General features: G+C 51.4%; 1 protein-coding gene across 2 annotated transcripts in view; it reads left to right on the top strand.

The window, feature by feature from the left end:
• Window positions 1-23,916, top strand: part of LOC119974167 (cation channel sperm-associated protein 2-like) — a 98,805-nt gene that overhangs the window by 49,863 nt on the left and 25,026 nt on the right. For both annotated transcript variants that reach the window (XM_038812875.1, XM_038812874.1), the window contains 3 exons: window positions 13,693-13,854; window positions 15,975-16,099; window positions 17,813-17,991. In XM_038812875.1, the coding sequence (XP_038668803.1) occupies window positions 13,693-13,854; window positions 15,975-16,099; window positions 17,813-17,991 (466 nt within the window). The remainder of the gene's footprint in view (window positions 1-13,692; window positions 13,855-15,974; window positions 16,100-17,812; window positions 17,992-23,916) is intronic.

Raw genomic sequence — 23,916 nt, forward strand, 5'->3', positions numbered from 1 at the left:
CGCTTCCAGGCTGCCCCCTCCCCTTCCATCATCCACTTTCGTACCATCGATGTATTTGCCGCCCAGTAATATCCTGAAAGGTTGGGTAACGCCAGCCCTCCACTATCCCTACTCCGCTCCAAAAAGACCCTTCTAACTCTCGGGGTGCCATGTGCCCACACATACCCCATGATACTACTCGTTACCTTCTTGAAAAAGGCCCTGGGGAGGAAGATGGGCAGACACTGGAACAAAAACAAGAACCTCGGGAGGACCGTCATTTTAACTGACTGCACCCTCCCTGCTAGCGACAGCGGCACCATGTCCCACCTCTTAAACTCCTCCTCCATCTGCTCCACCAGTCTGGAAAAGTTCAACTTGTGTAGGGTCCCCCAGTTCTTTGCCACCTGCACCCCCAAATACCTAAAACTTTTAACTGCTCTTTTGAAGGGGAGCCTCCCAATTCCCTCCCCTTGGTCTCCCGGGTGTATTACAAAGACCTCACTTTTCCCCAGATTTAATTTATATCCCGAAAAGTCCCCGAACTCCGCTAGTATCCCCATTACCTCCGGCATTCCCCCCTCCGGGTCTGCCACATACAACAACAAATCATCCGCATAGAGCGAGACCCGATGTTCCTCCCCTCCCCTTGTCAGTCCTCTCCACCCCCCTGAACCCCTCAGTGCCATCGCCAACGGCTCAATCGCTAATGCAAAGAGTAAGGGAGATAGGGGACATCCCTGCCTGGTACCTCGATGGAGCCCAAAATATTCTGACCTCCTCCCGTTTGTTACCACACTTGCCATCGGAGCTGAATAGAGCAGTTTTACCCACTTGATAAATCCCTCCCCAAACCCAAACCTTTCCAACGTCTCCCACAAGTATTCCCACTCCACCCTGTCAAATGCCTTCTCCGCGTCCAGCGCTACCACTATCTCCGCCTCCCCTTCCACTGCTGGCATCATAATCACATTTAACAATCTCCGAACATTTGTGTTAAGTTGGCGTCCCTTCACGAACCCCGTCTGGTCTTCATGGACTACCCCTGGCACACAGTCCTCTATCCTGGTTGCCAGGACCTTTGCTAACAGCTTGGCATCTACATTTAAGAGGGAGATAGGCCTGTAGGACCCGCACTGGACCGGGTCCTTGTCCCGCTTCAAAATCAAGGAGATCAGGGCCTGCGACATTGTTGGAGGCAGAACCCCCCCCTCGCGCGCCTCATTGAAGGCTCGCACCAGCACTGGACCCACCAAGTCCACAAATTTCCTGTAAAACTCCACCGGGAACCCATCCGGCCCCGGCGCCTTCCCCGCCTGCATCTGGCCTATCCCTTTAATTAGCTCCTGCAGCTCTATCGGCGCCCCCAACCCTTCCACCAGCTCCTCCTGTACCTTTGGGAACCCCAATTTGTCGAGAAAGTTCTTCATTCCCCCTCTCCTCTTCGGCGGTTCAGACCTATACAATTCCCTATAGAAGTCCCTAAAGACCCTATTCACCTCTTGCCCCTTCTGCACTACATCCCCACCCCCCTCTCTCACTCCCCCAATCTCTCTGGCTGCATCTCGCTTACGAAGCTGGTGTGCCAGCATCCTGCTCGCCTTTTCCCCGTACTCATACGCCGCACCCTGCGCCCTTCTCCACTGCATTTCCGCCTTCCTAGTGGTCAGTAGGTCGAACCTGGCCTGCAAGCTACGCCGCTCCCTTAATAGCCCCTCCTCTGGCGCCGCCGCATATTTCCTATCTACTTCTAGGAGCTCCCCCACCAGCCTCTCCCTTTCCTGCCTCTCCTTCCTCTCTCTGTGTGCCCTTATGGAGATCAGCTCTCCTCTAATCACTGCTTTCAAGGCCTCCCAGACCGTCCCCACCTGCACCTCACCTGTGTCATTCGTACCCAGATAGTTCTCAATGCCCGTTCTCACCCTTCTGCACACCTCTTCGTCCGCCAACAGCCCTACATCCAGGCGCCACAACGGGCGTTGGTCCCGCGCCTCCCCCATGTCCACGTCCACCCAATGTGGTGCATGGTCCGATATCGCAATGGCCGAGTACTCCGTGTCCTGCACTCTCGGTATCAGCCCCCTGTTCAATACGAAAAAATCGATCCTAGAGTACACTCTGTGGACGTGGGAGAAAAAAGAATACTCCCTCGCCCTAGGCCTACCAAATCTCCATGGGTCTACCCCTCCCATCTGCTCCATGAACCCCCTTAACACCTCTGCCGCTGCCGGCCTCCTATTCGTCCTGGAACTCGATCTATCCAGCCCAGGGTCTAACACCGTATTAAAGTCCCCTCCCATGATCAGGCCCCCTGCCTCCAGTCCCGGGATGAGGCCCAGCAGGCGCCTCATAAAACCCGCGTCGTCCCAGTTCGGGGCATACACATTTACCAGTACCACACTCTCTCCCTGCAGCCTACCCCTCACCATCACGTACCTGCCCTCCTTGTCTGCCACCACCTCTGCCGCCACAAACGACACTCTCTTTCCCACCAAAATCGCCACCCCCCGGTTCTTGATATCCAAGCCTGAGTGGAACACCTGTCCCACCCACCCCCTTCTCAGGCGGACCTGATCTGCTACCCTCAAATGAGTCTCCTGCAGCATTGCTACATCAGCCTTCAGTCCCTTCAGGTGTGAGAAGACCCTTGATCTTTTGACCGGCCCATTCAGCCCCCTTACGTTCCACGTGATCAATCGGGTCGCAGAGCGACCCGTCCCTACTCCCTGTCGATTAGCCATGTCTTGTCCCTTGCTCGCCCCGGGTCATCCCTTCTTTTCTGACCCGCTTCCATAGCGATGGCCCCCCCCCCACCCCCCCCGGCTCTCCCCTTCTCGTCCCTGGTCTTTCTAGCAGCAACCCGGTGTCCCCCCCCAGTCCCCTCCCCTTCCCCCCCCCCCCCCCCCCCCCCCCTGGCTAGGACCCCTCCTAGCCGCGATGTACCCCACATCGTACTCCCGAGAGTCAGCTGGTCTCCGCTGACCCGGCTGCTCCTGCCACATTCCGACTCCTCCCGGTTCACCCCATCTGCGCCCGTGAAAGATCCCCTTAAAACCCCGAGAAAGACCCGCATAATCAACCCGCTCCCCCCCGTCCCGTCTCCCCAACTTAACGCTATAAATACAAATACCCAATGGCAACTAAATACATAAATACTTAACTACATACTTAAATAACAAAATAATTAACTAACTATCAACTAACCGCGTGCCCAACCATCACCCTCCATCAAACAGTATAAATAACCGCAGATAACCATAACCCGAAAAGAAAAAAAAGAACCAAAAAACCCCCCCCAAGCACCCAAAGAAAAAGGGTAGGAGGGGTAAATAACTAAGGGAAATTGGAAACGGGAAAAAACACCCCATAAGAAGCCAACGACCCACAATAGAGATTTCAACAGTACAAATATACAGAAACACCCAACAACTCGAAACCTTCAAAATATTCAGAAAAGTCAACCGTTCGAGAAAAAACACCCCAAACACTCCACGAAACTGTTACCCAGTTCCGACCTGGCCTGAAAAAGAAAAGGGCCACTTGCACAATCAAGAGTCCCCCGGCGGCTACGACCGCCGGTGCTCCCAGGTTTTAGTTCGTGTCCAACTTTTCCTCTTGTACAAAGGTCCAGGCCTCCTCTGGGGACTCGAAATAATGATGTTGGTCCTTGTAGGTGACCCACAAGCGCGCCGGTTGCAACATTCCAAATTTGATCTTTTTCGCGTGTAGCACCGCCTTTGTCCGGTTGTACCGGGCCCGCCGCTTTGCCACCTCCGCACTCCAGTCCTGGTACACCCTTACCGTCGAGTTCTGCCACTTGCTGCTTTTCTCCCTTTTAGCCCACCTCAGGACTTTCTCTCGATCACTTAGCCGCTGGAACCGCACCAGCACCGCCCTCGGGGGCTCGTTTGCCCTAGGCCTCCTGGCCATGACCCGGTATGCCTCTTCCAATTCCAGGGGCGCCGGACCGGCCCCTTCCCCCATCAGGGAGCTCAACATCTCCGCCACATATCCCGGGAGATCCGACCCCTCCAGGCCTTCTTCCAGGCCCAGGATCCTCAAATTTTTCCTCCTCATCCGAGTGTCCAGCTCCTCGAAGCGGCTCTGCCACTTCGTGTGGAGTGCCTCGTGCGCCTCCACCTTTGCCCCGATGACTGTGGCCTCCTCCTCCCTCGCGGCCATCTCCTGCTGCAGATCTTTAATCGACGCCTCTTGGATCGCCTGGGCTCCCACCAACCTGGTGGCCGTCGCGTTCATGGACTCTAAGAGTTCCACTTTCATCTCCGTGAAAAAACGGAGGAGAGCGGCCTGCTGCTCCTCCGCCCATTTCTTCCACTCCTCCGGTGCACCGCCGGCCGCCATTTTGATTTTCTTCCCCCGCTTTTTTTGGGGAGCTGCTGCCGTTTTTCTTGCCGCTCCGCTCCGGGTACCGACCATAAAATCGGTCTAGTTCTCCTCAGGGGACCTTCCCCCACCGGGATTCGTTTTTTCAGCGCCGTTGGGGCCCTCCAATTGGCCCAAAAACACCTTTGTTGCAGGAGCTTCCAAATGTGCGGCTTAGCTAGTCATAGCCGCAACCGGAAGTCCCCACTAGACTATTTCTAACAGTAACAGGCCAATTCTTAGCTTTGGAAAAGGGACCCACTAGGTCAGGGAACAATGGCCTCTCGTTCGATCCTGAGTCTGCAGGCTTCCAGCTGGTATGGACTAATGGTTAGGAGCGCCTATCTCGTAGCGTGCGTTGACTGGACACTTACTTGGTTGGTGCAGCTACTAGGCAAGCATCTCCGAGTTGAGAGTCACGGTCAAGAGTTCTTTGAGAGCTGCCAAGAAGCTGTTAGGCCGGTCTCTCCTCGCTGAGAGCCAAGTGCCAAGAAGATCGAACTGAACTTGGGGACTCTATTTTGTAGTCCCCAGGGGCTTTGCGCCCTTGTGGGCGGACCCTGTACCTGGTTCCAATTGATTGGACCACGTTCCAATCAATTGATTTGATTTCTTCAATTCTGGGGCTGTTCCCTGATCGCTGGGCGGTTCCTATATGTCCGTTGGCCTTCCTTTGTCTTGGCTCCTGCTGGCGCCGAGGAGTCTGGCTTGGCCTCGATTATCTTAAATGTTTCCAATTGTTCCCGGGGATCGCTCATCAATATGTAGATGGTTGTTAGTTTCAGTGCTGTCTGGGTTTCTGCAAGTTCTAATATACAGGAGATTTTGCACCTGCTTGTTTTCCTGTGTTTGGCCATTTCTCCCCGCATTCTTAGCGGATCTCCATTTTAAAGTCGGGAAGTGGCCAACCCAGGTGGCTACAGCATTGCAGAAAACCTTCATAACGACAGTTTTCAATATCGTTGCTAACCCAGGAAAAGATATTTCCTAGACATAATTATCGTACCTGCATTGTGTGACAATTATTTTTTAAAAAATAATATTTTATTAAGGTATTTGAAAATTTTTATAATAGTAACATAAACAATGACATCAACATGGTAAAATAAACATTCCCCCTCCCCCCAGCCCAATCTTCGCGCACCTCAAACGTACAACAACAATCCGCCCGCCCCCCCTTGGAATACTGCATCTGCTGACATTTTAAATTTTCCCCGAGAAAGTCGATGAACGGCTGCCACCTCCGGGAGAATCCTAACATTGACCCTCTTAAGGCAAACTTTATTTTCTCGAGACTGAGAAACCCAGCCATGTCACTAACCCAGGTCTCTACACTCGGGGGCTTCGAGTCCCCCCACATTAACAAGATCAGTCTCCGGGCTACCAGGGAGGCAAAGGCCAAGACGTCGGCCTCTTTCGCCCCCTGAACTGGATCTTCCGACACTCCAAAGATCGCTACCTCCAGAACCGGCACCACCCGCGTTTTTAGTACCGTGGACATTGCCTTAGCAAAACCCTGCCAAACCCTCTAAGCTTTGGGCATGCCCAAAACATGTGAACATGATTTGCTGGGCTTCCCACGTACCTTGCACACCTATCCTCAACCCCGAAGAACTTACTCATCTTAGCCGCTGTCATGTGGGCCCAGTGGACTACCTTAAATTGTATCAGGCTAAGCCTGGCGCATGATGAGGAGGTATTAACCCTGCTTAGGGCATCCACCCATAGACCCTCCTCCTAGCTCATCCTCTCACTTGCCCATAAGCTCCTGCACCGGAGTTTCCTCCGCCTCCGAAAGCTACTGGTAAATATCCGATCCCTTCGCCTCTCCCACCCAGGTACTGGAAACTACTCTATCCTGTATCCCCTGTGGCGGCAGCAGTGGAAAGGCCGGCACCTGCTTTCTCAGGAAGTCTCGCACCTGCAAATATCTAAAACCATTCCCCCTGGCAATTTAAATGTATCCTGCAAAGCTTTCAAGCTGGGAAAGCTCCCATCTATAAATAGATTCCTCCATCCTTCCAATTCCTGCCCTCTGCCAACTCCGGAACCCACGATCGAGCCTACCCGGTACAAACCTGTGGTTATTATAAATCAGCGTCCAAATCGATGCTCCCTCCACTCTCTTATATCTCCGCCGTTGCCCCCAGATCCTCAGAGCCGCCACTACCACTGGATTTGTGGAGTATTGGGCCGGCGAGAACGGCAGCGGGCCGTTACCAATGCTCCCAGACTGGTGTCTGTGCATGACGCCGCCTCCATCCGCTCCCATGCCGACCCCTCGCCCACTACCCACTTCCTAATCATGGCTATATTAGCCGCCCAGTAGTAATTGCAGAAGTTCGGCAGCGCCAACCCACCCTCCCCCCGACTGCCCACACAAAGCCGGAAATAATCTTATTCACCCGCTTGAAAAAGGCCTTCGGGGTGCATATGGAGAGGCACTGAAAGAGAAACAGAAATCTGGGGAGGACCGTCATTTTCACAGTCTGTACCCTCCCCGCCAGTGACAGCGGGAGCATGTCCCATCTCTTAAAGTCCCCTTCCATTTGTTCTACCAACCGGGATAGGTTTAACTTGTGTAGCATTGTGTAATTGTGTAACATTGCTCCCATTTCCGGGCCACCTGGATTCCCAGATATCGAAAGCTCTTCCCTACCATTCTAAGCGGCAGCTCTCCCAGTCTCTTCTCCTGTCCTCTTGCCTGGATCGCAAACATCTCGCTTTTCCCCATGTTCAATTTATACCCTGAAAAGTTGCCAAACTCCCCGAGTATCCGCATAACTTCCCCATCCCCTCCAACGGGTCTGAAATATACAAGAGCAGGTCATCTGCGTAGAGTAAGACCCGATGCTCCCCCCTCCCACCCAAACCAGCCCTTTCCAGTTTCTAGAGACTCTTAACGCCATACCAATGGCTCTATGGCCAAAGCAAACAGTAACGGGCAGAGGGGGCAGCCTTGCCTCATCCCTCGGTGTAGTTCAAAATACCCCGACCTCAGCCGGTTCGTACGCGCACTCGCTACTGGTGCCTGATACAGCAACCGCACCCCGTCAATGAAGCCCTCACAAACCCAAATCTTCCCAGCGCCTCCCACAGGTAATTCCACTCCACCTGATCAAAAGCCTTCTCCGCATCCATCACTACCACCACCTCTGCCTCCTCTCATTCTGAGGGCATTATAATAACATTTAGAAGCCTTCGAACATTGGCCTTGAATTGCCTGCCCTTGACAAATTCCGTCAGGTCTTCCCCTGTCATCCCCGGGACACAGTCCTCTATCCTTGTGGCCAGTATCTTAGCCAGCAGTTTGGTATCCACATTCAGTAGAGAAATCGACCTGTATGACCCGCATTGCTCCGGATCCTTCTCCCGTTTCAGGATCAATGAAATCGAGGCCTGCGACATTGTTAGGGGGAGGACTCCTTTCTCTCTGCTTCGTTAAATGTCCTCACCAGCAATATCAATATCTCTGAAAACTTCTTATAGAATTCCACCAGGTAGCCGTCAGGCCCCAGGGCCTTGCCCGACTGCATGCCCTCCAGCCTCTTGATTATTTCCTCAATCTCAATTGGGGCTCCCAGCCCTTCCACCAGGTCCTCCTCCACCCTCGGGAACCTCAACTGATCCAGAAATTGCCTCATCCCCTCCACCAGCCGGGGATTCCGACTCATATAATTTACTGTAAATGTCCTTAAACACCTCTTTTACCCCTGCTGGGTCCAGGACAGTATTACCGTCTCTACTCTTTACTTTATCTATCTCCCTGGCCGCCTCTCTTTTCCTGAGCAGGTGCGCCAACATTCTGCTTGTCTTTTCCCCGTACTCATAGATCGCCCCCCCCCCCCCCCCCCCCCCTTGCCTTCCTCAACTGTTCCACTGCTTTCCCTGTGGTCAACAGCCCAAACTCAGCCTGTAACTCCGCCGCTCCCTCAATAGCCCCGCGTCCAGGGCCTCCGGGTATCTCCTGTCCACCTGGAGTATCTCCTCCACTAATCTATCCCTTTCAGCCCATTCCACCTTTTCTCTGTGGGTCCATATCGAGATTAATTCCCCTCTGACTACTACGTTCAAAGCTTCCCAGACGGTCGCTGCAGAGACCTCCCCCGTATCATTTGTTTCCAGGTAGTTCTGGGTGGAATTGTTAACCTGCTCACAGATCGCTTCGTCCGCTAGCAACCTCACAATGAGTCTCCACAGGGCTGTTGCCCTCTCTCCACACTAACCCTAAGATCCACCCAATGCGGGGCATGATCCGACACTGCAATTGCTGAATACTCAGTATCCACCACCTTAGGTATTAGCGCCCTGCTCAGAACAAAAAAGTTGATGCGAGAGTATACCTTGTGGACATGTGAAAAAAAGAAAAGTCCTTCGTCCTCGGCCGTGCAAACCTCTATGGGTCTACTCCCCCCATCTGTTCCATAAAACCCTTCAATTCCTTTGCCACTGCCAGCCTCCTCCCTGTCCTGGATTTTGACCGGTCCAAGTCCAAATCAATGACTGTGTTGAAGTCCCCACCCATGATCAGGTTATGTGACTCTAAGTCTGGGACCTTACCTAACACTCACCTCATAAATTCCACGTCATCCTAATTTGGAGCATATCGTTCACAAGTACCACTTGCACCCCCTCCAGCTTCCTACTCACCATTATGTATCTACCCCCTTTGTCTGACACGATTTTACCTGCCTCGAATGCCACTCATTTGCTGATCAAGATTGCTACCCCCCTCGTCTTTGAGTCCAGTCCTGAGTGGAACACTTGGCTAACCCACCCCTTCCTCAATCTCGTCTGGTGTGTCACCTTTAAATGTGTCTCTTGTAGTATTGCCACAACCGCCTTCAGTTCCCTCAAATGCGCGAACACTCGAGCCCTCTTGACCGGCCCATTCAGTCCTTTCACGTTCCATGTTATCAGCCTGGACGGGGGGGGGTAATCCAAACCCCCCCCCCCCCCCCACCCACCCACCCATCCTGCTGACTAGCCATCATGCTTTTTAGGCAAGCCTCAAGCTCGCGCCGTCCGCTTCCTCGAGTCCCCACTCGGGCTGTCACCTTTCCCGACATCCCATTTGTCTCCTAGTACCAGCTCCACCCCCCCCCCCCCAGCAACAACACTAGAAACCCAATCCCCCAAGTCAAGCTCCAGCTTAACACCTGCTCATCCCCCACTGCACTTCCGAGAGTCAGCTGACCCATGCTGACTCGATAGCTCCTGCCCCTGGCACCAAGCAGTCTGTCTCTCTATTGTACTCTCTTCTCTCCCCCCCCCCACATGAATAAACATTTTAAAAGCATCACATTCCCCAGTAAACAAACAACAGAAAGAACAGCGAAGAAACAGTCACTTTAGAAAAGTAGTCACCCATAAAGCAGAACTAAATTCAAAGCCCATTTCCCCCTCTAACAAGGTCCCTGCAAGACAGCTCAACCTTTAACCATCCACACAGCCCATTATTTCACATAGAGCTACTTAAATCTATACAATCCAGCACCACAAATTGCTGCCACAGTACTTCTCCAAGGCTTAAGTGTCTTTTAATTCACCTCCAGCTTCATTTCGTTAATAATTTCAAAGTAGAAGTCCCATTCCTCATGTGTGACCCACAGGCGGGCTGGGTACTTCGCCCCCTTCTTAAAGAGGGTCGTTTTTGCCCGATTTAACCCAGTTCGCCTCTTAGCCCAGGTCCTGATAGATGCGCAACTCACAGTTCTCCCACTTCCTGCTCCGTTCTTTCTTGGCCCACCGCAAAACGTGCTCCTTGTCCATGAAACGATGAAAACGTACCACCATGGCCCCCAGCAACTCATTCGCTCTGGGCTTCCTCGTGAGGGCTCTGTGCGCTCTGTCCAATTCCAGGGGCCGAGGGAACGCCCAAGCCCCCATCAACTTCTCAAACATGTCCGTCACATAGGCCCTTACATCCGATCCCTCACTGCCTTCAGGGAGGCCAACAATTCTGAGATTCTGCCTCCTGGACCTATTCTCCAGGTCCTCCTGCTTCTCCTGCATTCTTTTCTGGCGGTCGTTCATCATCCCCACCTTGCTTTCCAGCATGGTTATATACTCTTCGTGCTCGGACAACTTTTGTTCCACCTCCTGGATTGCTCTCCCGTTGGTTTCCTGATTCTGAACCACTTGATCAATCGAAGCCTTCATTGGGTCCAGCATGTCCTTCTTCAGCTTAGTGAAGCAATCCTCGAAAAGCTTCACCAGCTGCTCCGCCAACCACTGTGCCGTCTCCCCGTGGCCCTTGCTCTCGCCATGCTGTCCTGTGTTACCAGCTCTGCTTGCGTTTCCCTTATAGGACTTTGTCGTCTCACACGGCTACTTCTGGTCCAATTCTCTATACATCAGAGGGGGATTTCTCCTTACTGTCTCACTCTTCGCTGCTTTATCCCATAAAATTCGAAAAAAAATGGGTGAGAAAGGTCCAAAAGTCCGTTACAGGTGGGAGCTATCAAATGTGCGACCTACTCCTCCATGGCTGCCACCGGAAGCCTCATCGTGTGACAATTATAAGCTAGTTTTAACTTATTGATTCATTTACTTTGTATGTTGTTTGGGGAAATGGGGGAGTCTTACGGAGTTCAGGTATTATAAATATATTTTGGAATAAGCAGTATGTTCAGCATAAACAGTGTGTGTGTTCATATTCATATACCTTAATTGTTGTAGAGTAGTTTTGTTTGTGTATTTTCTCTTTACTTTAATAAAGTCTTTAATCATTGTCACCCGTCGACTGGGCTGTTTATTCACACTGGAGTTTCATTTGTCTCCTCCCACCAAAACAAAACTCACCGTCACAAGCGCATGTTCCAAGTTGGAATGCCCTCGCAGATAACACCAATGTGAATCGTGGCACCGCTGACCATTCTTTAACATGTTTCTTCACTTTCTCACAGTCATCCAAGTGAATCTCCTCCCTTTTTCCTTCCTGGATTTGTCAAGGTTGTTTTTCCTCTTCATTTCAATTATTTGGTCGACATTCTCAGGATCCCACTTGTTTAGTCTCAGCTTAGAACATAGAACATAGAACAGTACAGCACAGAACAGGCACTTCGTCCCTCGATGTTGTGCCGAGCAATGATCACCCTACTCAACTCACGTATCCACCCTATACCCGTAACCCAACAACTCCCCCTTAACCTTACTTTTTAGGACACTACGGGCAATTTAGCATGGCCAATCCACCTAACCCACACATCTTTGGACTGTGGGAGGAAACCGGAGCACCTGGAGGAAACCCACGCACACACGGGGAGGACGTGCAGACTCCGCACAGACAGTGACCCAGCCGGGAACCGAACCTGGGACCCTGGAGCTGTGAAGCATTGATGCTAACCCCTATGCTACCGTACTGCCCCCAATGCTGCTTATTTGTGTTAAGTATGCATTTATCCTTTATGTTCAGAATTATACCTTTAAATGGATTGTGTTTGTTTCCACTGAGACTGCTGAGGAACTAGCTCTAATTTATTTGCTTTAGCTGTTCCCTTGTTTCCTAGAATTTAGCCCTATTCAATGTATATACTTGTTTTCTGGTCTTTGGTATCAACAGGATCCACATCAGGCAGTGAAGTAAAAACTAAGACATAGAGATTTCCCATGCTGAGAGAGTTTATTAGCTTTGTTCAGTGTCAACACTCTTCACTTTCTACCCAGTGTCCCAGTTATTTTCCCGGTTTCTGGAATTTTTTATTCTTTAGCCTTTCTGTCCTTGTGTGTTGCCTGTTCCAGCAATTTCTGTGGAAAGCCTTTTATCTCTCGTGTTATGACACCCTGGGCGAGTGCACAGTTAATCCCAGCCCCACTTGACCAAGAGTCACAGAGTCTTTGGTCTCTGGCTGCCCAATAACTACAGTCAACAGGTTTATAATTTTAAACACAATTAACTTTTTATTAACAGCAATAAGTATAATTAAAGAGACAGAAAATACAACTGTTAACTATCATCTAATTCCTAACGCGCCTTTTTTAATTTGCCCCACCCTCCACACACACACACACAGCAGACAAACACAGAGGGGAAAGAGGGGTGGAAAAAAGGAATAATACGAAGAGTAAAAGTATTAAAGTCTCTGTTTCAGATGGACATCATCCAAATAAATTCTCTTTAGTTCAGGTCGTCAGTCGGGTTGTTCTTGCTTACAGTCTGCAATGGTTTTCACTGTAGATTCATCAGGATCTCAAGGCTTCTCTGCAGTCTCAGAAACAACAGGCAGGAAACCTTTTTTGGTGAAAGAGAAACAGAGCAAATTACAGCTTCTTCTCTCAGCGTGCAGGACGTTCTCTCTGAAAACCACTGGCTGAACCCAATCACTCTCTGTGGCTGAGCAGAATACGGTGTTGTACCAATCCATTGCTCGCCAGCCAACCAATTGAACCAAATCCTCTCAGGTGCCAGAAAGCTTGAGTTCTTCTGTTCAAAATCTAAATTTTCATAGCAACTTTTGAGTTCATCTCTTCCTCTGCTCAACTGAATGGTTCATTAAATATTTATGGATCAAAAATGATAATGACAAAGTAAAAGAAATGGGAAGTAAGAGAATCAACAGAACAGGTCATTATCTACTTCCAAACTAAAACTCATGTACTTCTGCTTTTCAGTGTGAACCTCTGGGTGATAAGCAACATCCTAGTCTTTTTATACTCTAGGCGGGATTCTATGACCTCCCAGCCATGTGTTTCTCGGTGACAGGAGGTGGCGTATCATTCGCTGGTGGCAGGATACTCTGCCCCACCGCTGTCAGTGGGAATTCCCATTGAAGTCACCCATGCTGCCAGGAAACCCATGGTAGGGGGTACACTGCAGGCAAGACAAGAAAATTATGGCCTCTGTGTTTGCCTTAGAAATCATAGACCTTATAATAATGCAGGCAAAGTTGAAAGTGAAATGAAAAGCACACACAAAGACTGAAGGACAAAATTAAGCTCAATTATACTTCTACTTATTCCTAATACATACAATACAAATGACTTAAACTATATCTACTTCCTAACATAATATTTTATTAATTATATTGTTAAGGTTTAATGGCAGTTGCATTATTAAGCATATGGTGGGTATTTATACACCTCTAACTGGGGATAGCTGGAACACTGGGTAGTTGGAGTAATGTTTACTCTGAACTAAGTCAATTAATTATCTCCAGCAAAGAAAGCAGCCGGATGTTAGCTTTAACTTCACCATTTTGGTGTGGTCCAGTTAATAACATTTAAGGCAACTATGTTCACATAAATCTGCTATATCAAAATTTTAAATACACAGAAAGATATTAGTGTTCATGAAACTCGTGATTTTTTCTGATTCTCTTTTGTAACCAGTCTCTAGTCCCAGAGGTCGTCAAAGGAACTCATCTCAAAACCAGCATTGAACTTCACTTCTTAAAAGTTATTCGAATTTTCAGAGCTTTACGTTCTTTGAAAATGATGAGAAGATTTCATCAAGTGCGGTTGATTTTATTAGCTATGACGAAAGCATTTAGGGTAAAGATATATTAATTGCCTACAAATGTGGGTGAAGGGAATGTACGTGGGCACCACAAATCTTACATAGACAATTTAATGCTGACACAATTATTTGAAGTTCCATTGACACTGTCTGTTTGAAGCTTGGACTCCTGTTCAACTCTGAGATGTAAACTTCACATCCTACCAAGACCACTTGCTGTGACCGCCACAAAATTTTTTGTCTCCACCAGTAAATCAATTCTTCTACCAATGAAGCACCTACAATTGACTTAATCACCCCCAGACTTCAATGCTCAACTGCTCTCTGCTAGCCTCCCAACTTGACCCTCCTGAAACTAAATTGCACCTTCTCTATCCTACTTTAAATCTGTTTATCCATCACACACGTCCTCTCTGGCTGCCCATTCCCCTGATGAATTTAATTCAATTCCTTGGGCTAAAAAAATTGATATCCCTCCAAAAGGGGCACATGGATCATAATGTACAATTAGCCTGAGTCCATTCAAAGCAATGTGGGAAGAATGCAAACTTGCTAATTTAAATGATAATGCCTTTATGAGCTGTTGAACAGTTGCACATCTCCGCAGCAGGGCCAGGTTTGTGCGAGGCTAGCACCATTTAAAGTTACTTTGCACGACCTAAAGCCAACCTGTACCTCTTAAATAGCAAGGTGCATTCTGGCTGCAGCAGGTCCTGGAAGGAAGTTATGGAAGAGCATCTGATCTCCCGAAAGAACGAAGATGGCACAACATGGCTGAAATCAGGCTCCCTGATTTTCTGGTGCAGTATTTGAGGCCCTGGTACAGGATGTGAAAAGGAATAGAGATGTCCTGTATTCACACTAAAGTAGGAAACCCTACAGATAAGCATTAGAAAGGTAACAGATAACTACAAATATCATGGAGAACTGTATCACCCTAAGTGGGGGTAGTGTAAAATAGCATGGATGGGATTCCCTTCAGGATTTTGCAGTTTCAGATGCAATTTCATTGCAGGGTGGACATGGCCATTGGGTTGGGGAACCTGCCCTTGTCCCTATTAAGCACCTGAAGTAGCCACTTACTGGCCTCTTAGGAGCATGTTCCTACCCACCCTCAATTTTGTGGGTGCTGCTTGGAGCAGGGTGGGAAACTGAAAAAGTTCAAAATCTCCATCTCAGGCAAAGGGGTGGGGCCTTAATCTGAAGTCCTCTTCTGGGCTGGGATCTCTGGTCCTCCCTGACCAACCTCCACGCCCTCCCCCCCCCCCCCAAGCCTAAATCTTAACAAGGAGATTGCAGCTCCTCCTCCCAACCCCCCAGGATATCCCCTACCCTCCCTCCCAACATCTTGAGAAGCTGGAAATCTGGAAGTCATCAAGAACAGGTTGCAAGGCTGCCAAGGGCACCCACCGCCCTGAAAGTTGGCACGTAACCCATGCTTGCCCACCCCACTGGATCCCATTCACTTACCTGAAGTGCGGTCCAAGGTACAACACTGCAGTACCTCTTCTGACCATGGCAGTGCTGTGCCTGGAGGGGCTGGCGAGCTGTTGGCCAATTAGCCCGTCCTTGAAAGGAAGTCCCGCCTGCTGCCAATCAATGCTCAATTGAGCGTGAAGTGGCAGGGGTCCTGTCGGGGTTGGCAGGGATGGGTTACGTGTCAACTTTCAGGGCTGCGGGTGCTCTTTGCTTCCTTGTCCCCAGTTCTTGATGACTTCCAGATGTACAGCTTCTTAAGATGTTCTTGCTGTGAAGGCCATTCCACCAGCCCCTCCTCATCCAACATCATGGTCATTCCGTGGACAATACAGAAGTCTCATCCACACCAGATTGTACTGAGCTTTTGTCAAGGTGCTTCCTTGGGATGGAGGTTCAGTATTTCGCGCTGATTTTCCTTCCTCTTCCCTGCACTTCAGGCAACTTCACCATGGATGCATGCCCCACTCAAAGGAGCTCAAGGATATTTTTAAAGTCCTGGATTTGTGAGCTATTCTGAAAAAGTGGTAATTTTAACATAGTTTGACTACATGATAATTTTACCATCAGTTTACTGTCCAATTGTGTTTATTTTCACAATGAATATGAAACTAAAAGCAGACGCTGTGTTGTGTGCTATGTGTGCCCCAACTGACAATTAACTTTTTATCCATTCTAGACAATGACATTCATTTTGCTGCTTGTATTGATATTTGCATACATGTTTGCAGTAGTTGGAGTGCCACTTTTTCGTAGTTACACAGAATCTGATAAACCAGGACTTATTTATCACACAGCTTTTAGGTAAATAGGTTTTTTAAAAAATCTTTAAAGATGTATTAGTTTAACCTTTAGAAAAAAATAATCATTTCCATAAATGATTGATCTCAATATAGTTATCTGTGAGGAATGACCCAATTAGATGTGTTATGAAATTCATTCATTCTGTGTGCTGTGTAAGTTTGCAGTCTGTGGAAATTGTAACGGAAGAGGTCCCAGATCAGTTAAAAAAAACACAAGAAGGGGCAGCACAGTGGCGCAGTGGATAGCACTGCTGCCTCACGGCGCCGAGGTCCCAGATTCGATCCCGACTCTGGGTCACTGTCCGTGTGGAGTTTGCACATTCTCCCCTTGTTTGAATGGGTTTCACCCCCACAATCCAAAAATGTGCAGTTTAGGTGGATTAGCCATGCTAAATTGCCCCTTAATTGGAAAAAATTAATTTGGCACTCTAAATATATTTAAAAAAGAAAAAAAAAACACAGAAAGACTACAGTTGGCAGATGAGAAGACATTTATTCACCCAAAGAGGGGTGAGCCTGTGGAATTCATTACCACAGGAAGTAGTTTTGCTAAAACACTGAATATATACAAGAGACGGCTAGATACAGAACTTGGTGCAAATGGGATCAAAGGCATAGGAGAGAAAGCAACATTAGGCTATTGAGTTGGATGATCAGCCATGACCATTATAAATGGCGGAGCAGGCTCGTCGGGCCAAAAGGCCTCTACCCTGCCGCTAAAACGGCAGCTGCCGAATTCTCCGGCGCTGAGGTTTTGGCGGGGGTGGGAATCGCGCCACGTCAGTCGGCAGCCACTGGCAGCAGACCTCCCCCCCCCCCCCCCCCCCCCCCCGGCGATTCTCCGCCCCACGATGGGCCGAGCGGCCGCCCGTTTTTGGCTGGTCCTGCCGGCGTAAATCAAACCAGGTCCATACCGGCGGGACCTGGCTCTGCGGGCGGCCTGCAGAGTCCTCGGGGGGGGGGGGGGGGGGGGGCGCGCGGGGGGATCTGGACCCGGGGGGGACCCTGCGGTGGCCTAGTCCGTGATCGGGGCCCACTGATTTGCGGATGGGCCTGTGCCGTGGGGGCACTCATTCCCTCCGCGCTGTCAACCTCCGCCATGGCCGGTGTGGTAAAGAACCTCCCCCTGTGCATGCGCTGGGATGATTCCAGCACACGCTGGTGCTCCTGCGTATGCGCCAACGCGCGCTGGACGGCGGAGGCCTTCGCCGCTGGTTGGCGCGACACCAAGCCCTTCTGCGTCGGCTGGCGTGGAACTAACTCCGCCGGCGCCAGCCTAGCCCCTCAAGGTGCACCAATGAAGACAGCCATCTCATTTTGAGAAACAATTACAGCTAATCCTCCAGCACGACTAACTGCACCTTCTGGGCGGCCCGACGTCGGAGTGGTTCACGCCACTCCTCAGCGCCGGGAGGGCCTGCCCTGCCGGGTAGAGGAGAATCCCGCCCCATTTCTCTGGCTATGGAGGAGTGACCACCAGGATATTACGAAATGAATGGGTCAGGCAACAGGAAATGCAATTGTCAATGCTACTGAAATGTGATCTGACATTGGGTTAGTTAACAGTTGATGAAGATAAGAAGGATGAAACGCAACAGGGTGATCAATAACACATAAAGGAAGAAAATTGGGATAAGAAATACACATTTTTGTTTACTTTATAGTATGTAATAGAAAACAAGTAACTTTGCACTATTTTGATTGTGTTTACCAGTGGAATCCTCAACACATTGCAGACACTTTTCCAATTATTTACCTTGGACCATTGGCATGCACTGCTTATGGATATATGGCAAGTAGAGGAAGTTGACAAAATTACGACTGGGGTGTATATAATGCTTTGGATTCTGATTGGTTCCTTTATATTCCGCAATATAATTGTAGGGATAATGGGTAAGCAATGCTGTTTTTTTTTAGCTAAGCGCGAGCTTAATAGAGTAGACATGATGCTAAGAGATTTGGTACTTGTTTATTTAAAGTGGCCACATAGCGTAATAGTATTTGAAAGCATTTTAGCAATTTCATTCTGTAATTCATTCAGCAACTGATTGTTTTGTTTTGATGTTAAGGAGTGTACATCGAAATATGTAGTTGAAAAGAAGAGTTTGAATTTCTGTGGCACCTTTCACAGCCTCAGGACATCCTTAAGTATTTTGCAGCTACATTTCTGAAGTTTAGGCTCTGTTATTCATAACGCAGGAAACATGGCAGCCAGTTTGCATACAACATAATCCCACAGGCAGCAATGTGATAATGACCAGATCATCTATTTCAGTTATGTTGGTTGAGGGAACGATGTTGGCATGGACACCATGGATAATTCATCTCATCTACTTTGAAATAGCAAGATCTTCAATGCCCAGAGGAGTGAGTAATTGGGGCTTTGGTTTAAGATTCCATCCAAAAGACGGCATCTCCAACTATGCAAGCATTTCTTTGGTACTGCAGTGAAGTGTCAACCTAGGTTTTCCTGCTCAAGCAATTTGGGTGGGATTTGAACTCGCCTCCATGCATCTCACCATATCCTTCATAGGGCTCTAGGAAAAGAGGGCCCATAACAGCAGGGAGTGGGAGGAGACCAGAGTGGACGTCCTGGACCTCCAGGCCCTCACCCCCACCGAGCAGAGGGCGATGGCATCATCGGGGGAAGTGCAGGAGTGGGCTATCTCTGAGGCGGAGGTCGGCATGTGACAACCAAGTGAGCCCCTAATGCAAAATAATGTCCCTATAGCAGGTGAAACACCTCTCTTCCCCTGGACCACTCCTTCGCAAGATCTCACCATGTGTATTGTCTTTTGTCTTGCAGGGTCACCATCAGACCATGCTGGGCCGTCTGGGATACCTCACATCACATCCACCCCCCCCCCCCCCCCCCCCCAGCCACAAGCCCAGCAGTTTGTGGACAATATCGATTTCTTGGCACTGTGTTCACCTGCATCCTCCACCATTGCTGTGAATATCACCCTGGTGGGGCATTTCAGTGAAAAGGTCCTGGGTCACCATTTGGTGCGCACGTCACACATGCTGCAGCACATCAGGTGGAGGTAGGAACTCCCAGTGGAGTGAGTGGTCAGAGGGCTGCCCGATCCCAGGAATCAGCTGTAGTCCGGACAGGCATTGGGTTCCTGCCACTGGTGGAAATGCAGACCCAGAGCCAGGATCTGCAGGAAGGGTTGCCAGCAACTTTCCAGCACCTGCAAGCACAGTTGGAGGAGGCCAACTGCCTTCAGATGCAGGTGATCATGCCAACAATGCGTGGTACCCAGGCCACGGTGTCCATGGTGGAAGCCTTGGGTCAAAAATCACAGCCTTGGCTCAAGACCTCCCTAGACTTTAGGCACACTGTGCGGTTGATGGTTGAGGCTCAGGACAGGGGAGCCCGGTCACAGGCAGCCATGTACTGGGCCCACATTGACATTGCTGCGGTGCTCCAGAGCTTGGCCCAGTCACAAACGGTCATGGCTGAGGGCTTCGAACGCAGTATGTGGGGGCTGACTGACCTAAGCTAGTCACAGAGAGGCATGACCGAGACACAGAGGGACATGACATGGCTGAGGCGCAGAGGGACATGACTCACTCACTGAGAGATGTTGCCCTGTCTCTGTGCTCCATGGTTGTAGGCATCAGCGCCGGCCCTAGGGTTGCTGGCGCCCCGGGCAAGCTGAACTTCGGCGCCCTTGGGGGGGGGAGGGGCCGAGAGGGGGGGGGCCGAGAGGGGGGGGGGGCGAGAGGGGGGGCGGGGCCGAGAGGGGGGGGCGGAGCCAAGAGGGGGGGCAAGGGCAAAGGGGGAGGCGGGGCCGAGAGGGGGGGCGAGAGGGGGGCGGGGCCGAGAGGGGGCGGGGCCGAGAGGGGGGGCAGGCCGAGAGGGGGGGCGGACCCGGGGGGGGGACCCGAGGGGGGGGGGGGCGGGGGGGGAGCGGACCCGAGGGGGGGGAGCGGACCCGAAGGGGGGGGGGCGGGGGGGAGCAGACCGAGGGGGGGAGCGGACCGAGCGGGGGGGCGGACCCGAGGGGGGGGCGGGCAGGGGCGGGGCGGGGCGGGGCGGGGGGGGGTGACCGGGGGGGGGCGCCCTGGGGGAGTGCGGCCACCCTGGGGGAGTGCGGCCACCGCGCATGCGCTGGTTGGCACCGGCCCAACTGCGCATGCGCGGGACCCGAGTCTCTGGCCCCCCCTAGCACATGGCGCCCCGGGCGACTGCCCGAGTTGCCGGTGCCTTGAGCCGGACCTGGTAGGCATCAAAACCCCGGTTGAGACGGGAGCAGGCATCCAGGTGACGGTGGAGCCTCCAGAGCTCACTCTGGCCTCACCTCGGTCCCAGGGAGTCGCCTGGGGACCATCGAGCATCCCAAGGGAGGAGAAAGTGATGGGGCCAAGGCCGGTGCCTCCCACAGAGGGGTGCTGGAACACCTCAGCGCTTCTGAATTCCCCCCCCCCCCCCTCCCCACCTGACACAGGTGCATCTGATGGGCAGCAGGCAGAACAGGGTCGCACCTCATCACCTGTGACAGCTGACAGTCGGCCGGGCCCATCCAGGTCCCGGCCCTCCAGAGGACAGCTGCCAAATGCATCTCAAGTCAGAGGATGAGATACACAGCAGGCCGCCTCCACGCCTGATGTGCTGTCTAGAGTCACACCTAAAAGGAGACGTAGGCCCTGTAGAATACAGAAGTTAGACACCAGTTAAGTTGGCACAGATGCAGCACAAAGATTAGAGGTAGGGGTCAGAGCACAACAATTGTACATAGTCACGATTAAACACCTATTCACTAACATTCCGACCTGCCTCAATCCTCTGTCTGAAGAGTGTGAGGGCTGGACTGGGTGTAGAGGGTGTGCTGGGTGGCGTGGGGAGTGGGGGAGGAGGTTGGTGATGTGGATGTTGGAGGATGGAACGGGGTAGGGTGCCCAGGACAATTGAACTTTCCACCTGTGATCACCCTCAGAGGCGACAGGGAACAGGGCCAGAGATGTGAGGCTGTCTTGTAGAACAGCCTACCCAGTGAGTGTCACATCGCAAACAGATATAGGCCCATGAGTCGAATGGCCAGCACGCATGCAGGGATCACCTGGGCGGACAGTGGAAAGTGATCCTGAAGGCAGAGGTTAGACTTTGTCTAACGTTGAGGAATACCAGAGCTCATCTCACAGTGAGTCATCATCATAAGACCATAAGATATAGGTGCAGAATTAGGCCACTCGGCCCATCGAGCCTGCTCCGTCATTCAATCATGGCTGATATTTTTCACATCCCCATTCTCCTGCCTTCTCCCCATAACCCCTGATCCCCTTATTGATCAAAAACCTATCTACCTCTGTCTTAAAGACACTCTGTGATTTGGTCTCCACAGCCTTCTGCGGCAAAAGTTCCACAGATTCACCACCCTCTGGCTGAAGAAATTCCTCCTCATCTCTGTTTTAAAGGACTGTCCCTTTAATCTGAGATGGTGTCCTCTGGTTCCAGATTTTCCTACAAGTGGAAACATCCTCTCCATGTCCACTCTATCCAGGCCTCACAGTATCCTAGAAGTTTCAATAAGATCCCCCCTCATCCTTCTAAACTCCAACGAGTACAGACCCAGATCCTTCATCCTATAAAGAAGACCCGCTGATATTGCCTGCCCAAGGCCAACACCCTGTAGGAACACTGATAGGACCCTCAGAGCGGGAGCTTGGGGGGGTGGTGGGATGGAGAGAAGGGAGGAGGGACAGGGGAGGATGTGTGTAGCAATGGGGAAGGGTGCATCATTTGGAAGGTGGTGGGGGAGACTATAGAGAGGTGGGAGAGACTATGGAGAGGTGGGACAGGATGACAGCGCTGCCAGTGACCAGGCCTCTTAGCTGGCAAATCTGGAGGTGATGAGGTAGTCACGCGTGTGGCAACCTTGGAGCACACATTAGGTGGCCAGCAGTGCCAGACTGGGATCCATGTTCGGTTCTTCCTGGCCATCCTCCTCGTCTGATGAGCCTGGCGATGTTTTTCCTCCTCCAACATGTACCCCCTCTGCTGCACAATGTTATGTAGGATGCAGCAGGTCATCACAATGTTGGAGACCCTCCTGGGCTATATTGGATCATCCTCCCAGAGCAGTCCAGGCATCAGGTGCGCATCTTTAGGATGCCAATGCATCGCTCAATGAAGCTCCTGGTTGCTGCATGGGTGTCATTATAGTGGTTCTCTGTGTTGGTCTGGGGCCTCCAGACATTTGTCATGAGCCAAGATTTCAGTGGGTAATCCTTGCCTTACCGTAAAGTACCTATGTCAACATCCCATATATACAATATATACATCAGTGGTGACTACCACATTCACCCCCTGTTAAAAAATGAATCCGGTGGGGGTGGTGGAGAACTATATACAGAAAATTGTGTTTTAAAGTACAGATAATATCACAAATTCAGGCAGTCCGGTGCCTTGATCTGTCGTCGAGAGCACGTAGTGCCGATGGCGACTCCGGCAGTGGCTTGGTCTTCCATGACTCCGGGAGCATGTCGAAATCCTCTTCATCCCCGGGTGTGGGCAAGAGGAGGACAGATTGTCCCAGAGTGGGGGCTGCGGTGGGGTGCGCCGGGGGAAGGGAGGGTGGCGCCGGGTCGGAGGGGTGTGTGTGTGGGGAACCAGCTGGTGCCAGGTCCCTGAGGGAGACTGTCGGGGTATGCTACGTAAGCGTACTGCGGGTTGGCATGAAGTAGCTGTACCCTCTCAACCAATGGGTCAGCCTTGTGGAGTCGAACGTGTCTACAGAGGAGAACGGGTCCTGGAGCTGCCAGCCATGTCGGGAGCGAAACCCCGGAGGTGGACTTTCTAGGGAAGGCAAAGAGACATTCATGGGGGGTTTCATTAGTCACGGTGCGCAGGAGCGACCGAATGGATTGATGTGCGTCGGGGAGGACCTCCTGCCAGCGGGAGGCCAGGAGATTTCTGCACAGTAGGGCCAGCTGGACGGCCCTCCAGACCATACCATTCTCCTTATCCACCTGCCCGTTTCCCCGGGGGTTGTAGCTGGTCGTCCTGCTCGAGGCAATGCCCCTGTTGAGCAGATACTGGCGCAGCTCATCGCTCATGAATGAAGATCCCCGGTCGCGGTGGACATAGGCGGGGAAAACGAACAGAGCGAAGGTGGTGTTGAGGGCTTTGATGACGGTGGCAGACGTCATGTCGGGGCATGGGACGCACAGGGGAATCGGGAATATTCATCGACCACACTGAGAAAGTCCGTGTTGCAGTCGGTGGAGGGGAGGGGCCCTTTGAAGTCCACGCTGAGCCGTTCAAAGGGGTGGGAGGCCTTCACCAGGCGTGCACGGTCTGGCTGGTAGAAGTGCTGTTTACACTCCGCGCAGACCTGGCAGTCTCTGGTGATAGCCCTGACTTCCTCGATGGAGTAGGGCAGGTTGCGGGCCTTGATGAAATGGAAAAAACGGGTGACTCCTGGGTGACAGAGGTTGTCATGCAGGGTACGGAGTCGGTTCACTTGTGCGCTGGCACATGTACCTCGGGATAGGGCATGGGGGGGCTTGTTGAGCTTACCGGGGTGATACAAAATCTCGCAGTTGTAGGTGGAGAGTTCAATCCTCCACCTCAAGATTTTATCATTTTTGATCTTGCCCCGCTGTGTCAGTGAGGAGAGTGAATCTCCTGCCGGCCAGGTAACGCCTCCAATGCCACACAGCTTCAACGATGGCTTGGGCCTCTTTTTCGACGGAGGAGTGCCGAATTTCAGAGACATGGAGGCTGCGGGAAATGAATGCCATGGGCCTGCCTGCCTGGTTGAGGGTGGCAGCCAGAGCGACGTCTGATGCATCGCTCTCCACTTGGAAAGG

This window comes from Scyliorhinus canicula, chromosome 12 (genome assembly GCF_902713615.1).
Source record: "Scyliorhinus canicula chromosome 12, sScyCan1.1, whole genome shotgun sequence".
NCBI classification, from domain to species: Eukaryota; Metazoa; Chordata; class Chondrichthyes; order Carcharhiniformes; family Scyliorhinidae; genus Scyliorhinus; species Scyliorhinus canicula.